The sequence below is a fragment of the Rattus rattus genome, chromosome 1 (assembly GCF_011064425.1).
Source record: "Rattus rattus isolate New Zealand chromosome 1, Rrattus_CSIRO_v1, whole genome shotgun sequence".
NCBI classification, from domain to species: Eukaryota; Metazoa; Chordata; class Mammalia; order Rodentia; family Muridae; genus Rattus; species Rattus rattus.
The window spans coordinates 196,815,212-196,829,040 of record NC_046154.1 but is presented as its reverse complement, the minus strand read 5'-3'; the positions used below and the strand labels follow the sequence as shown (position 1 = coordinate 196,829,040).

Below are 13,829 nucleotides of genomic sequence, written 5' to 3'. Positions count from 1 at the left end.
TGCGGCAGGGGAGGGCGAGGCATGTGCACGGGCCGGGGGGTACAGCAGCCGCCGGAGGACGAGGGGGACGGCGGAGGCGAGGAGGAGAACGGGGGGCTCGCGGCGGCGGGTCCGGGCCGAGGGGATGCAGTGGACTGCGTGTGTCTGGCTGTAGCGGGAGAGAGGCGGCGACGAGGCGCGGGGGACCCGCGTGAGGGGCGACCAGGAGGCGGCGGCGGCGGCGGCGGCGAGGAGTAGCGGCGGGACCGGCGGCGAGGGCAGCACTGCCATGCACGTTCCTCTCCCGCGGCCATGTTAACCAGGAAACCTTCGGCCGCCGCTCCCGCCGCCTACCCGACCGGTAAGGGCCCCGGGACCCTGTCGGCGGCACGGGGCGCGGGCTGCGCGTGTTGGTGCCCCGGGATCCCTGAACTCGGCGGGTTGAGCGAGGGGCATCCGGAGCGCGACCCCGCCGCAGCGCCCTCTCGGTGGCCCGCCCTCCCCTCCCCCGGCCCGGCGACGTGGGCTCCGGAGCTCTGGCCCAGCGCTGCTCCCCGCCGGGTCGCGAACTTAACTTTGCAGCTGGCGGGTGCGCGCCGGGGAGCCGCGTCCCGACCCCCCTCCTTTCCCGCACGCCGCCGGCTTTTCCCGGGCCGGGTGTCTCCTTCCATCTTCTCCCTGGAAGAGGGGGTTCTCTGCCCACCGGGGCGGGGGCGGGGGTCTGGGTAGCTCTCCTTCCCCACCCTGACCCTCTTTTGTCTCCTCCCGCGCGTGGCTCCCAGGCCGAGGAGGGGACACCGCCGTTCGCCAGCTTCAGGCTTCCCCGGGGATCGGCGCGGGGGCTCCCCGAAGCGGAGTGGGGACCGGCCCACCCTCCCCTATCGCCCTGCCGCCCCTCCGGGCCAGCAACGCTACCACTACAGCCCACACGGTGAGACCTGGCTTTGGGAGGGCGCCGGGCAGACCCCTGGCTTGTTGGGATCTTGCTGTGGGAAGAGAGGGCCGAATCTCCACGCCCCTGGCAGGGGCCTGTCCTCGACGCCGCCCTCTGTAACTTGGGCGAGCCCCGAGCTGCTGCCACAAAAGAGATTCGTGGCGTGGGCCCCTCGCTTCCCTCTGAAGCTCGCCCACACCAGAGCTCCTTTTCCTGGGAACTTCCTTCTTGCGCCCCCTCCCCCCTTTTTTCATCTGTGCTTCCTAGAGCTCCCTTCCCCCGGCCGGTAAACATCTATTCCCAACCCCAGGGGTAGTGGATATTTATAGAAACGTATGTGTTAGGGGACAGCTAGACTACCCTGCCCGGAAAATCGATCCCCCAAAGAGCCTCAGAGGCCTGGCTGCAGCCAGCAGGGAGCACCCGCCAATTGTCCCCCGCGTGTGTAAGCATGTTTTATGAGAGCTACAGGTTTGAGCACAGCAGAAATTGTAATTAACATTAACAAAAATAAGAGCTACAGCAGTAGTCAAAACAAAACAACCACCACTGTAGGATTCTCAACGTGGATATCGACTCAAAAGGAAAGGGCCGGCTTTGCTTTGTAGGTGGCAAGGGAAGGGCACCTGACAAGGGCTGTGCAGTCCCTTGAGGCCCTGGGGAGCGCGGGGCCTGGGACTGGTGGCTGCAGAGACTGGGGAGCTGGGCTGACTTCAGCATGTACCTTTCCTCAGCCCCTAGCGATAGCCTTTGGATGGTGACCATGAGCCTAAAGGAGGTGTGCGCTTGCAGGTGATGGTTTTAAAGGTCTCTTTCCCAAAGGCTCTCTGGGAATGAGAGCAACCCAGGATGGTTTCTGTGTGAGGTTGCCTGCAGGATGTAGGATTTTGTAGCTAAGTGAAAGTTGCTTCAAAGTACCCACCCATGGTTTGTGGCCTGCAGGGAGCATCTCTGGGGGGAAGGAGGGGAGTCATTTGCGACTGAAACTTGTTTATCACGGGAGATGAGAAGACCGACGTTAGCTGTGCTGGAGGCGTACAAGAGAGGTAGACAGTTTCATAGACATGTTTTGTTATTCTCTGTTTTTCTCGGTGAGTCTATGCTAGGAGCTGGGGATTCATTACACAGGGATGAACACATCTGGGTCGTACTATCTCGCTGGGAAAGAGAGCCTGCAGGTAGTGGGGATGCGACTGCCACAAGGGCATCCTAGAAAGGAGCCATCCTTGGTTTTGGAGGTTTGGCTTTTCTGTGGTTTTGGCTGGTTTAGAATCATCTGACAGTTTGGAAAACCCAGCGTCCATTTTTTCCCCCATGTGTTGGGGTGATCGTGTTACATGTTGTGAACTGGAAAAGGAATAACTCAATTTGCATTCGATTTCCAAATTTTGTTAAGGATGGCCTTTGCCTGATCAGAACTTCTTTGCAATTGAAATATGTCATGAAATTGGGAGAAGGAAAAGCTGCCACTAGTGGAATAGCCTGTGTGGCACCGGAAAGGAAAAGACATGAAGGTGATTTCGGGATAGATGCCTGTGCTGTGCTGCGGCCTGTGTGTGACGTGGCTGTTATACACTGAAGGGTAAATTTCAGTTGCTCCGCATCCTTGGATGCTCCGTTTTGAAAGTGAAGCTTTATGTTTCAAGTGTTTTGATGTGGTTCATATGACTCTACAGGTTTCCCGGCTCAGGGGCGTTGAGGAACACAGAGTTTATCTGGCTCCTGTGCAGGTTTGCATGGGAATGAAGACTCCACAGGTTAACTGAGCTGTCAGGAGTCCGTGGACAACTCGAATGTGTATCGTCAGTCACACACCTTCCCAAGTCTTCATTTAATGTACTACTTGGGACTACTGGTTCAGGGAGCCAGTATTAGCTTTGTTATAAATACTAGAATCTTTGCAGATTTAGAGTTCCCTGCCTTCCACACTTTCAGAAGTGTTTGTGTGTTTATTTCTGGAGCTACACCTGGGAGGAACTGTGGAGGGATGACTGAGGGAGAAAGGTTAGTAAGAAAAATGAGCAGAGCAGGCCCACCGTTTCCCTTAAGCACATGTCTGGAATATGAACTTTGGAATTTTCCATGGTAGTTTGCTTGCTTGCTTGCTTTCTTCCTTCCTTCTTTTCTTCCTTCCTTCCTTTCTTTCTTTCTTTCTTTCTTTCTTTCTTTCTTTCTTTCTTTCTTTCTTTCTTTCTGACTTTTATTGTATACTATAGCAATTTAGTTTTAGGTCACCTTGTCCTAAAAGTCAAACTAATAAGTCTCTCAATTCTCATCGGCTTTTTTAAAAAAATAATATATAGGAAATGATAAAATATTGGAAACCTTTTCGTTTCTATCAATTCCGAGATATTGGTATATATCTTTATAACTTTTAATGTTCAAATTACTCATCCGTGATTTATTTTTCCACTCCTCAGTTTTATTCCCACAACACCACACAACATTTCTAAGATGATTTGGGGAGGCTTTAACACACCCAGAAGTCTTAGCTCGAGGAGCATCTGTCGCTTGCCATTTTGGTTCTGCAAGAGGATGATACAGCGCCAGACTTCTTAGCCTGTTGTCTGATAGAATTTTCAATACTAAACTACTGCACTAATATTAATACTACGTTTCCGGGAGGGCTTGATGGGTCTCTCCACTTTAATGCATGCATTTGTGGAGAGGTAAAACATTACCTCTCAGTTCCAGCTTGTGTTCTTAAATGTGGCACATTGTGCTACATCAGCAAATAGGGCCAACCCAGGCTTCCACGGGCTGAGGTGAGAGTGAAGAATTTTCGATGTCCTTCTATTCATGATCTGGTCCTGGCATGTCTGACCTACCTTCTTGGGGGCCCCTCCCCATTTGTCAGTTTTGTGCATTTGATTTTGGTTGTGATTTCAGGGTCCTGCCCAAAGTCCTTCTTTGGAACCTTCAAGTAAATATCTTTAACTCCTGGAATGTGTAAGGCTCTTGGGTGTTGTTAAGATGTCTGCCTCAGGTACTTTTTAACCAGCTGTCCTTTGCCTCGGAGGCCCAAGCAAGATCTTGTGACTTGGGCCTCTTGGGATATTTCCCAACTCCCTCAGTGTTGACTTCATGTTTTCTTTTGAAGATGCAAACACCTGTTGCTGAAGAATGGCTCCAAGAGACATTTCTTGATGTGCGCGCTTCTAGTTGGGAGATATTCATTAAATTCTCACTGTGTCCCTGAGTTTGTTATCGAGGACGTAGGATAAATAGGAGGTGACCCTCTCGCTGTAATTTCTCAGTGTCCAGACAGATGGATGCAGTTTTTGTCAAACCAGAGTGAAATGAAGCAGCAAGCACACTAGGTGCAGAAGAAGAGATTTAATAGATTAGAGGACTTGAGAGCTCTGGGCTTTGAAGAATGAGTAGGAGTTTATCATCTGGACCGTGGAAAGAAGGAGATTCAAAGCAGCGACTGAAAAGGGTAGTGGTCATAGCTGTTACCTGCTCAGTACTAAACCAAGCACTTTCCACATGCAGCTGCTCTAATCTCCCTTAGAGCCCTAATGAAGTAGCTTGGGAACTTTTTACACACGAGGGCACTGCAGTTCAGAGAGATTAAGTAATCAGCCCAGGGCCACACAGTAACTGGGGAAGCTGCATTCACTTCATATGTGAAAATCTCTGGGCTCTGAAAAAAAACTGCCTTCATCACCAAGTGGGGGTGTGAAAATGCATGGGATTCCTGGGTCAGCCTTGATCCCCTGAGATGGATAGATCAGACAGGAAGGGCTCAGGCCGGATGTGTTCTTAATGCATGCTTTGGCTGTGGTGGTGGGATGTAGCCATGGGCCACAAGCAAAAGCAAGAAGAGTTTGGAGAGTTTAGGCCATGAAGCAGGGTATATGTGTGCCTGGGTCTTTCTCTGCCTGCATACCCACTTCAGTTGTCCCAGGGAAAACAGCAGTATGTCATGAAGTGTAGCTGTTAGCAAAGGCATGAGGGACAGGACACAGGAAGCTTCGCGACAGTGCGGGAAGGGTGCAGATCCTGAGGGTTTCCCAGGTGGACACTGTCAAGGGACTCCCAGGTATTCAGCCCCATTGATTATTTGGAAAGAGAAGGTTGTTCTTTTGTTTTGTTTTGTTTTGGTTTTTATCACTGTTTATTTGTTTTAAAGTTGAAGACTGATAACAAGAAAACATTTGACTTTATAAAGAAAAGTTAGGAGTTTGTTTGAGTAGCCTGTGGGAGCAGAAACTCATTAACAACTGAGGTAAAGGGCTGGAGTGCAGGAGGCATGGGTAGGTGTGTCTTCTAGAGGAGAAGGTAGACTACAGCCAATGGTAGGAGCTCTCGACTTCCCAGCTGTGTTCAGCGTTGACCAGGAAATTATAGGAGTGAAAAGGCCAGAGAATTGAAGCTTGGACCCACCTATCAGCAAGGGGACATAGTTGATGCCGCAAAGGGTACCAAAAGAAGGCAGTTGGAGAGAGAGAGATGGTGGACTAATGTATGGCCAACCTCTGTTTCTGACCACTAAAATATTAGAAATAATTTTTTTGGGGGTTATACAAAAAGTAACAATAAAAATTTAAACTGGAGTAAATTCTTGATGCTCAGAAAGTCTTCTTGGGCTAGCATTTAGGAATCTTTAAAATCCCAAGGTTGACTTTACCCTTCATGAGTCATCTAGCATGGATTTGAGGGGATAGATCTGAAGTAATCTCTCTCTGGCCCAGAAGAGACAGATGTCAGATCTTGAGTCCTTTTCATTCCTGGTACTTGAATGACTGTGGAGGTAATGAGAATGAAGCTTGAAAGAAAAGCAGTGGAGAGACGGAGGCACAGTGGAGTAGGGCAGCACCTAGCATGTTAGAGGCAGGTGGTGGAAGCATTGGTTCCCCCCATCCCCAAGGCTAGCATTTGTTAGCGAGTTCTTGGCCACTTCTGGGACCTTAGAAACCTGGGAAAGGGAAGGAAAGGAGCTCATATTCAGATTACTTTTTTTTTTTTTAATATGTGCAAAGCTTTCTGATGTGTTTTATGGACTGTCTTGCTTTTGAAGTTAAAAAAAAAAAAAAAAAGATACCAATTCCCTGAGTAGAACATGAAGTCACCTTACGTGGATAAAGTCACCTATGAGTTTGATAAGAGAAATCTGAAAGTCTCCCTGAGAAATAAAACTCCCGATTCTGTAAAGTCATAGTCCCAAGTACTGGCTTCCTTCTGTTTTAGAAGTAAGCAGAGTCTCACTCCATAGATGGTCATTACGCTTGCAGTTTGTCAGTTTAAAAAGAAAAAAGAAGAAGATCAGGGGATTTCATTTCATAATCCAGCGGCTCCCAAACCATTTCTTGAATTACCATGGTACCCTACAGAGTGCGTCTGAACAACCCTAAAGAGAGGACTTTGCACCAAGGAAATAGGACTCATCCTATTTATTGTAAATTCCCAATAGGCAGAGTTCCCAGCACTTTGTAACCTGTCCCTTACGAATACGGGTTGAATGAGTGAGGTAGATTATGGTGACAAGTTGATTCCTTGAGGTCTCAAGTAAGAGTCCACCAGCAGGCTGCTTGGAGGAAATCCCAAGCCGATTCAGGAAAGGAAAAGGAGGGCTCTTCCTTTGCCTTGTCAAGTTTTGTTTAGAAGAGACTATTCCGGGATGGCATGTGTGCCAGAAATAGAAATTGCTACTTTGTGTTTGTATTAGTTACTGTTGTCTCTGCTTCGAGAAAATAACCTGTCAAGAGCCAATTTGAAGGAGGAAGGGTTTATTTTGGCTGACAATTTAAGAAGGGGTATACTGTCATGGTGGGGAAGGCATGGTGGCAGGAACCTGAGGCAGCTGGTCATACTGCCTCTGCAGCGGGGAAGCAGAGAGTGATAGTGCCTGGCTCACTTTGCTTATCTAGTCCGGAACCCCAACCCGTGGAAAAGTGCAACCACATAGATACTGGATCTTCCCACCCCAGTTAACCTGCAGCTCTTTAAGGGACTTGCGCAGAGGTTTATCTCTTAGGTGATTCTAGATCGTGTGACGGCAGCAGTCTCACATCACATGTTGAAAAGCTGAGTATACCAGCAGCCTGTAGAAATGCATGCATGGTTCCCGAGCTGTGGACCAGAGGCCGCGAACTGAATAGCTGTTGCTCAGTTTGTTGGACAGAATGGCCTTAACTGATTACAAAGTCACCAGCGCCCAGAAACTGTAAACAACGGGCTTGAAGTTCGAGAGGGAACCAGGGCCACACGTATCTACGTGAGATTCTGTCAATAGAAGCGTATTTTGTTTGTTGCTATGTGTGTTCCTAGGTCAATTATAACTTCCAGGGAAGAAGGAAACACAGAGTGGTTTGGGAGGAGCTCTAGATACGTACGAGAGCTCTGGACAAATGGGACTCCCCATCCTCCTGTTACTAAAGAATGCCTAACTGAAGTGTGGACGACACTGTGGTCTAGGCGTGGGCAGCACGGTACATGGTACTTGTTTGTGCTTTACTGGTTTCATTTCCAGATCAGATATGGCACAAAGCACCTGCCATGTGCCAGGCCTGTTATTAAACACTAGGTGCGGGATGGTAACATGAACGCCTGATCCTTGCTCCAGGAAAACTTACTCCACGGACCCAGGCTACATAGGGGTGGCATTCCGGGGCTGTCCCGAGTGTCCTAACCGTGCCCAATCTACCGTTCCCTCTTTTTTTTTTTACTGTCCTACTCATTCCCTCTGCTGGTTGGTCCATGGGATGGCGTGGGTACACATGGCTTTCAGTTTAGTAAAACCGGTTGTGGGTGTTTGTTCACGCCACATCGGATATTGTCAAGCTGGGAATGGGTTAATGGGGGCTTTTCTAAAGTCATCCTCGGAGAGACGGGCCCCTTCCTTTCTGTTTATGCTTCTTGTCTGAATTCCAGATTGGCGGCGGTAAGCACACCATGAATGACCACCTCCACATCAGCCACAGTCATGGACAGATCCAGGTTCAGCAGCTGTTCGAGGACAACAGTAACAAAAGGACAGTGCTCACAACCCAACCCAATGGGCTTACGACGGTGGGCAAGACGGGCTTGCCTGTGGTGCCTGAGCGGCAGCTGGAGAGCATTCACAGACGGCAGGGGAGTTCCACCTCTCTGAAGTCCATGGAAGGCATGGGGAAGGTAAAAGCCAGCCCCATGACACCTGAACAAGCGATGAAGCAATACATTCAAAAACTCACAGCCTTCGAACACCACGAGATTTTCAGCTACCCCGAAATCTACTTCTTGGGTCCAAATGCAAAGAAGCGCCAAGGCATGACAGGTGGACCCAACAATGGCGGTTATGATGACGACCAGGGATCATACGTGCAGGTGCCCCACGATCACGTGGCTTACAGGTACGAGGTCCTCAAGGTCATCGGGAAGGGGAGCTTTGGGCAGGTGGTCAAGGCCTATGACCACAAAGTCCACCAGCACGTGGCCCTGAAGATGGTGCGGAACGAGAAGCGCTTCCACCGGCAGGCGGCAGAGGAGATCCGCATCTTGGAACACCTACGGAAGCAGGACAAGGACAACACCATGAACGTCATCCACATGCTGGAGAACTTCACCTTCCGCAACCACATCTGCATGACGTTCGAGCTGCTGAGCATGAACCTCTATGAGCTCATCAAGAAGAATAAGTTCCAAGGCTTCAGCCTGCCTCTGGTGCGCAAGTTCGCCCACTCCATTCTGCAGTGCTTGGATGCTTTGCACAAAAACAGAATAATCCACTGTGACCTTAAGCCCGAGAACATTTTGTTAAAGCAGCAGGGTCGGAGCAGTATTAAAGTGATTGACTTTGGCTCCAGTTGTTATGAGCACCAGCGCGTCTACACGTACATCCAGTCGCGCTTTTACCGGGCTCCGGAAGTGATCCTTGGAGCCAGGTATGGCATGCCCATTGACATGTGGAGCCTGGGTTGCATCCTCGCGGAACTTCTGACGGGTTACCCCCTCTTGCCTGGGGAGGATGAAGGGGACCAGCTAGCTTGTATGATCGAGCTTTTGGGCATGCCCTCTCAAAAACTCCTGGATGCTTCCAAACGAGCCAAAAATTTCGTGAGCTCTAAGGGTTACCCCCGATACTGCACTGTTACAACTCTTTCGGATGGCTCTGTGGTACTCAACGGAGGCAGATCCCGGAGAGGGAAACTGAGGGGTCCGCCAGAGAGCAGAGAGTGGGGGAATGCACTGAAGGGATGTGATGATCCTCTTTTCCTTGACTTCTTAAAACAGTGTTTGGAGTGGGATCCCGCGGTCCGAATGACCCCGGGCCAGGCTCTACGGCACCCGTGGCTTAGGAGGCGTTTGCCAAAGCCTCCGACCGGGGAGAAGACTGCGGTGAAGAGGGTCACAGAGAGTACTGGTGCTATCACCTCCATTTCCAAGTTACCTCCACCTTCCAGCTCAGCTTCCAAGCTGAGGACTAATTTGGCACAGATGACAGATGCCAATGGGAATATTCAGCAGAGGACAGTGTTGCCGAAACTCGTTAGCTGAGCTCCAGTCCCCTGATGCTGGCAATCTGAAAACCGCGTTATAGCTGAGCCTTACTGGGTTGAAAAGGTGTAGCTCAGACCTGTTTTTATTTGCTCAATAACTCGACTCATTTGTATCTTTTCAGCACTTGATGTAAGACTGTTTTTGTTTTTATAAAATACACGGGGACAATGCTTTAAGTTTTTATACTTTCTGAAACCTTTTTTTTTTTTTTTTTTTTTTTTTGTTTTTTTTGTTTTTGTTTTCCTTCCTTGTGTTCAAAAACTACGATGAGCCTTACTGTATTTAGTGTGGCAGAGTAATCACATCGGTGGCAGGCCATTGATTCTTCATGACTGCCACACATTTACAGATTGGTCAAACTCATTCACTCTGTTTTCATGGTTCTTCCTACTCCCCAGGGAGGTGGCCCCAGAGCCCCTCCTTCCCTCTCCTGGCTCCAGGTTCCCACGGAAGCCGCACACCTTATATCCGTTCTCCATGAATTAATCTGGGTCAGAGCGGAGGAGGAAGAAGGGGGTCAGGGGTGAAAATCTCTTAAGGAAAACTGCACTTTAGAGATTTTCTTTTTCCTCACCGTCTGTTCAAATGATTACAAAATAGGAATGCCCGCCTTCAACTGCCCACTTAGCATTCTGATGTTCGTAAGCCACCCAGCAGCATTTAGTGGCCAAGTGGAGTCTGAGATGTGTGAGTTCCCCCCGAGGCTCTGGGATGGTGGGGGGCTGTCACGATCAGGAAGCCTTCTGGTTACGGAATTGCTTTTGCACCCCATTTTAAGGACCTCTCCCCAACAATGCGCCCTGCTACCTTTTCTCTTCCACCACACACGTCTGTTGCCCGCATTTAGTTTGCCCTTGGCCTTCAGCTGTCCATCCCAGACCGGTAACACAGAGACACATTTCAGCCACCATTATGGTCATGGTTTCGAATCCCAGTTTCCAAAAGAACCTCGGCCTGGCTACCTAAGGTGGGAATTCCCATAGTTCCAAAGAAGAGTTAGCCGACCGACTGTAGTCAGCCCAAGCTGCAGGTGCCACAGAGGTTCCCTTAGCCTGGGGAAGCGTCAGCTCTTTCCTTAGAAAAGGGGTTGGAAAGGGAGGATTAATTCCACGTCAAGTTAAATGGTCTGACTTATTCTCTCCTTCACTAGAAGAGCCACGGGGGAGGGGAAAAATGATTCCTCTGTTGAGTTGACTTTCTTTTGAATCGCACTGAGTGGTTTGTTTTTTTTTGTTTGTTTGTTTGTCTGTTTTTTTTTTTTTTTGGTGGGGAATGACGCTTTACCTGAGAGAGTAACTGAGAGTTAGGTAAAAGAATATTTTCTTCTCTGAATAATAATTATTTTCACAGTGAAAATTTCAGTATTTTATCACTAATGTATGAAGTGATATATATCAATTTCAAGGCACGTGGGAAGAATTTTTTTAGAATGTGCAATTTAATAGAGAAAGATTTCTGCCTGTTTGGACAATAGGTTTTGGATAGTAAAAATTAGGATAAATAATCTTTTATATGCACAGATATTATTGTATTGCCTGTAAATCGATTTACAAGTACTTAAAGCATGGTCCCCAGTGAGGCCAAGAAAGTTTCCGGTTACGTTTTTTTTTAATTCTATGTTTTCTCTTACTTAAAAAAAAAAAAAGAATAGAAAAAGAAAAAAAAATAGAAAGTGTCATTTTGAATAAAACATTTTTCTTATCTTGAGGCTTTGCCAGTTGATGGTGGAAAAATATGCTCAGGAATTATTTCAAATATTTGCCAAAAATCAGTAATAAGATTAGCTTATTAATAAGTTAGTAATCTCACTGTTTGCTTTACTATTTAAGGATGTCATTGATAAATTAATTTGTACCTCTGTACTTAGCAAATTGTAGCTTATTTCCCCTAGTCAAATTCTTTAGCATACTATACACAGTTCTGTGTAATCTGTGAAGTGCAATAATACGTCAGTAAGTTACATAATGATTCTCATGTGACAGTGCCCCCAATCAGTGGCTTATAGGGCTTAAAAATTGTGTATTTATTTTTTGAAACTTGGCTTAAAGGCATAAGAAATATACAGAGTTGGTCTGGGGACTTTGTAAAGCTACAAGTCTCTTAATGATGGTTATTGTCTTTTGGTCATTAAAAGAAATTTTTAAAAATGGAAACTGTTCCCCCTTCCAAGGCCCCCTTTCTCTGTTCTCACTTAGTTGCCATGGGAACCTGAGCCTGACATTACTAACTCCCCTAGACCGTCACTAGACTTGCAACAGTTTAGAAGTGGACGAAGACGGCTTGTCTTTCCCCTACCACACAAAACTGGTTCTTCGTGGATGCCAGCAGGCCATTTGTCATGAGCTTTACCCGTACACGGAACCGGAAACTTTAAAGTGAACTATTATGTGCAGTGCTACAAGGCTTTTTTTTTTCTCTCCTCCTTTTCCCCAACTACAGTGAAATTTCCTTTATTCATAAAAACCGTCTCAGCATTTTTACTAATACGACTGCTTCGAGGAGACTCCTACTTAATTATTGTGTCTAAAATGAAACTGTTGCCTCTTCATGATCTTAACCTAAATAAAGGGCTCTGATAGGCTACTGGGAGTTGGCTTGGAAACAGTCTTTGGTCTCACAGGTTACCATTGTCTAGGGATGTCTGAGCTGTTTTCAGATTTAGGAATAGCACAGTGTCGTCTTGTCTCTGGTTGCAGTCTCACTTGGCGCTGTTTCTTGCACTACCAGAGTGTTCTTAGCACAACAGTGGAACACGCAGGGATGCGAGGCAGCGTAGATTAACATCGTAGAGGAGGAATTGTGCCCTTAGTGTTAATGTGCCTTTTGTTCTGAATGCCATGTTACGGGGCATGCGTTTTTTGGCCTCTTTGACTCTTTGAATGAGAGGTAGTAAAGGTGGAAGCCGCCTCTGCAAAGATAACATCTGTCTTAAATATCTAGATTTACAGGCCTTAATAGAAACCATAAGGCGGGAGTCGTCACTGGGCGCTGAGCAAGATAACTATTGGTTAACTACACCAGGAATTCCCATGTTTAAGAGGTTAAAGATGGTCTTTCTTGTATCTTAACATCAGACTGATTTTTTAAACGATACTTTCTTTGTTAGGCTAACACTAGACAAAAATCAACTGTATTTGTAAAAATTTACCTCAAAACCATTTAATTTTATAGTGTGATTAATCCCAGGGCATTTGGTCTGAACCAAAGTGCATTCTTTTTTTTAATGTGCCTGGCTCAAATAAGGACGGCCAGGGATTTTTACAATTTGGGTGCATGGCACTTAAGCCACTTTTAAACTTACTGGGTGATGTGGAGCCCTGTTACGTGACTCCATCGGAAGGTTGGGAAAAACATTTTAGGCATCAGTAGCATTGGGCCATATTGGAATCTTAAAAAGCGTGAATTATTTTAAAGAGAACATTCATTTTTGTAAATTTTTTTTCATCAAGAATATTTCTGGTAAGCAGATTTTTTTTTTTTTGGAAATAAAAAAAAAATCAACTGATTCAGTTGGTAAAGGTTTTGATATCGCCCAACATGATGCTGTGGTAGCATTGAAAAAAAATAAAAAACAAAAGTATTTGTGGACTCTGTTTTTTAGGGGCTTGTACATCTCTCTGCAACCGACATATATACGATACATTGTAATTCTATCGGCTCAACTGCTGCAGTTCTGTCTAGGCAGGGGCTTGGGTTTTTATCGAGCAACAACTTAGACACGTGACTAATAATGATGCTGCAACTGTGTGTACTGAAAAACATGTGAAATGGTTGAATGTGGACTGTGTATATATGTATGTACAGATTTCTGTGAGATGCTGCTGTTGCCACTTAACATGGAAAGTGTTCTAGTGGGTTTGAATCCTAGTGGCCAGTTCTATGATACTGTATGCATTGTACAGCCGGAAGCAGAAGTAAAGACTGTTTAGTGAATATTTGTTAAATTTTATTGTTGTGGCCAGAGATAATTTCAGAATAAAATTTTAATGTCCTACCTTACTTCTCACCCCTTTTCTAACGATAATCTCACCCTGTTTCCGGTATGGTTATTCCTGGTTTGTTAAACCCGGGGAGGCTTTATCACGTCAGGTGATGTGAGACAATAAGTATGCAGATCTGGAGGGGTTTCTTTGGGTTTTTTGGGTTTTTGTTTTGTCTTCTTGTTGTTGTTGTTTGTTTTAAATGAGGTTTTTAGGAAGAAACCCCTAGGGAATCAGAGTTCTTGAGGTAATTATGTTTCTCTTTGGTAATTTCCAATGTTTTTCTTTATATGGTATCTGCTACGTTCCACACTGTACTAGAGCTTCAAATCCTTGTATCCGTCCGTCTTGAAGGGAGCAGGGCGCTCAGGTCTTCCCTGATATTCCCAGGAGTAGAGTCCAGCCCAGGTCAGTTTTCTGAAGATGCGCCCAGCTCTACCCGAGGCTTTCAG

The 13,829-nt window shown here is 46.9% G+C and overlaps 1 protein-coding gene across 1 annotated transcript; it reads left to right on the top strand.

Annotated features, from left to right (window-relative positions):
• Window positions 1-228: 228 nt before the first annotated feature.
• On the top strand, window positions 229-13,396 carry Dyrk2 (dual specificity tyrosine phosphorylation regulated kinase 2). Its single transcript, XM_032912935.1, has 3 exons — window positions 229-340; window positions 762-910; window positions 7,790-13,396. The coding sequence occupies exons 1-3, from the start codon at window positions 292-294 to the stop codon at window positions 9,392-9,394; spliced, it is 1,803 nt and encodes a 600-aa protein (XP_032768826.1). The 5' UTR covers window positions 229-291; the 3' UTR covers window positions 9,395-13,396.
• Window positions 13,397-13,829: the final 433 nt, after the last annotated feature.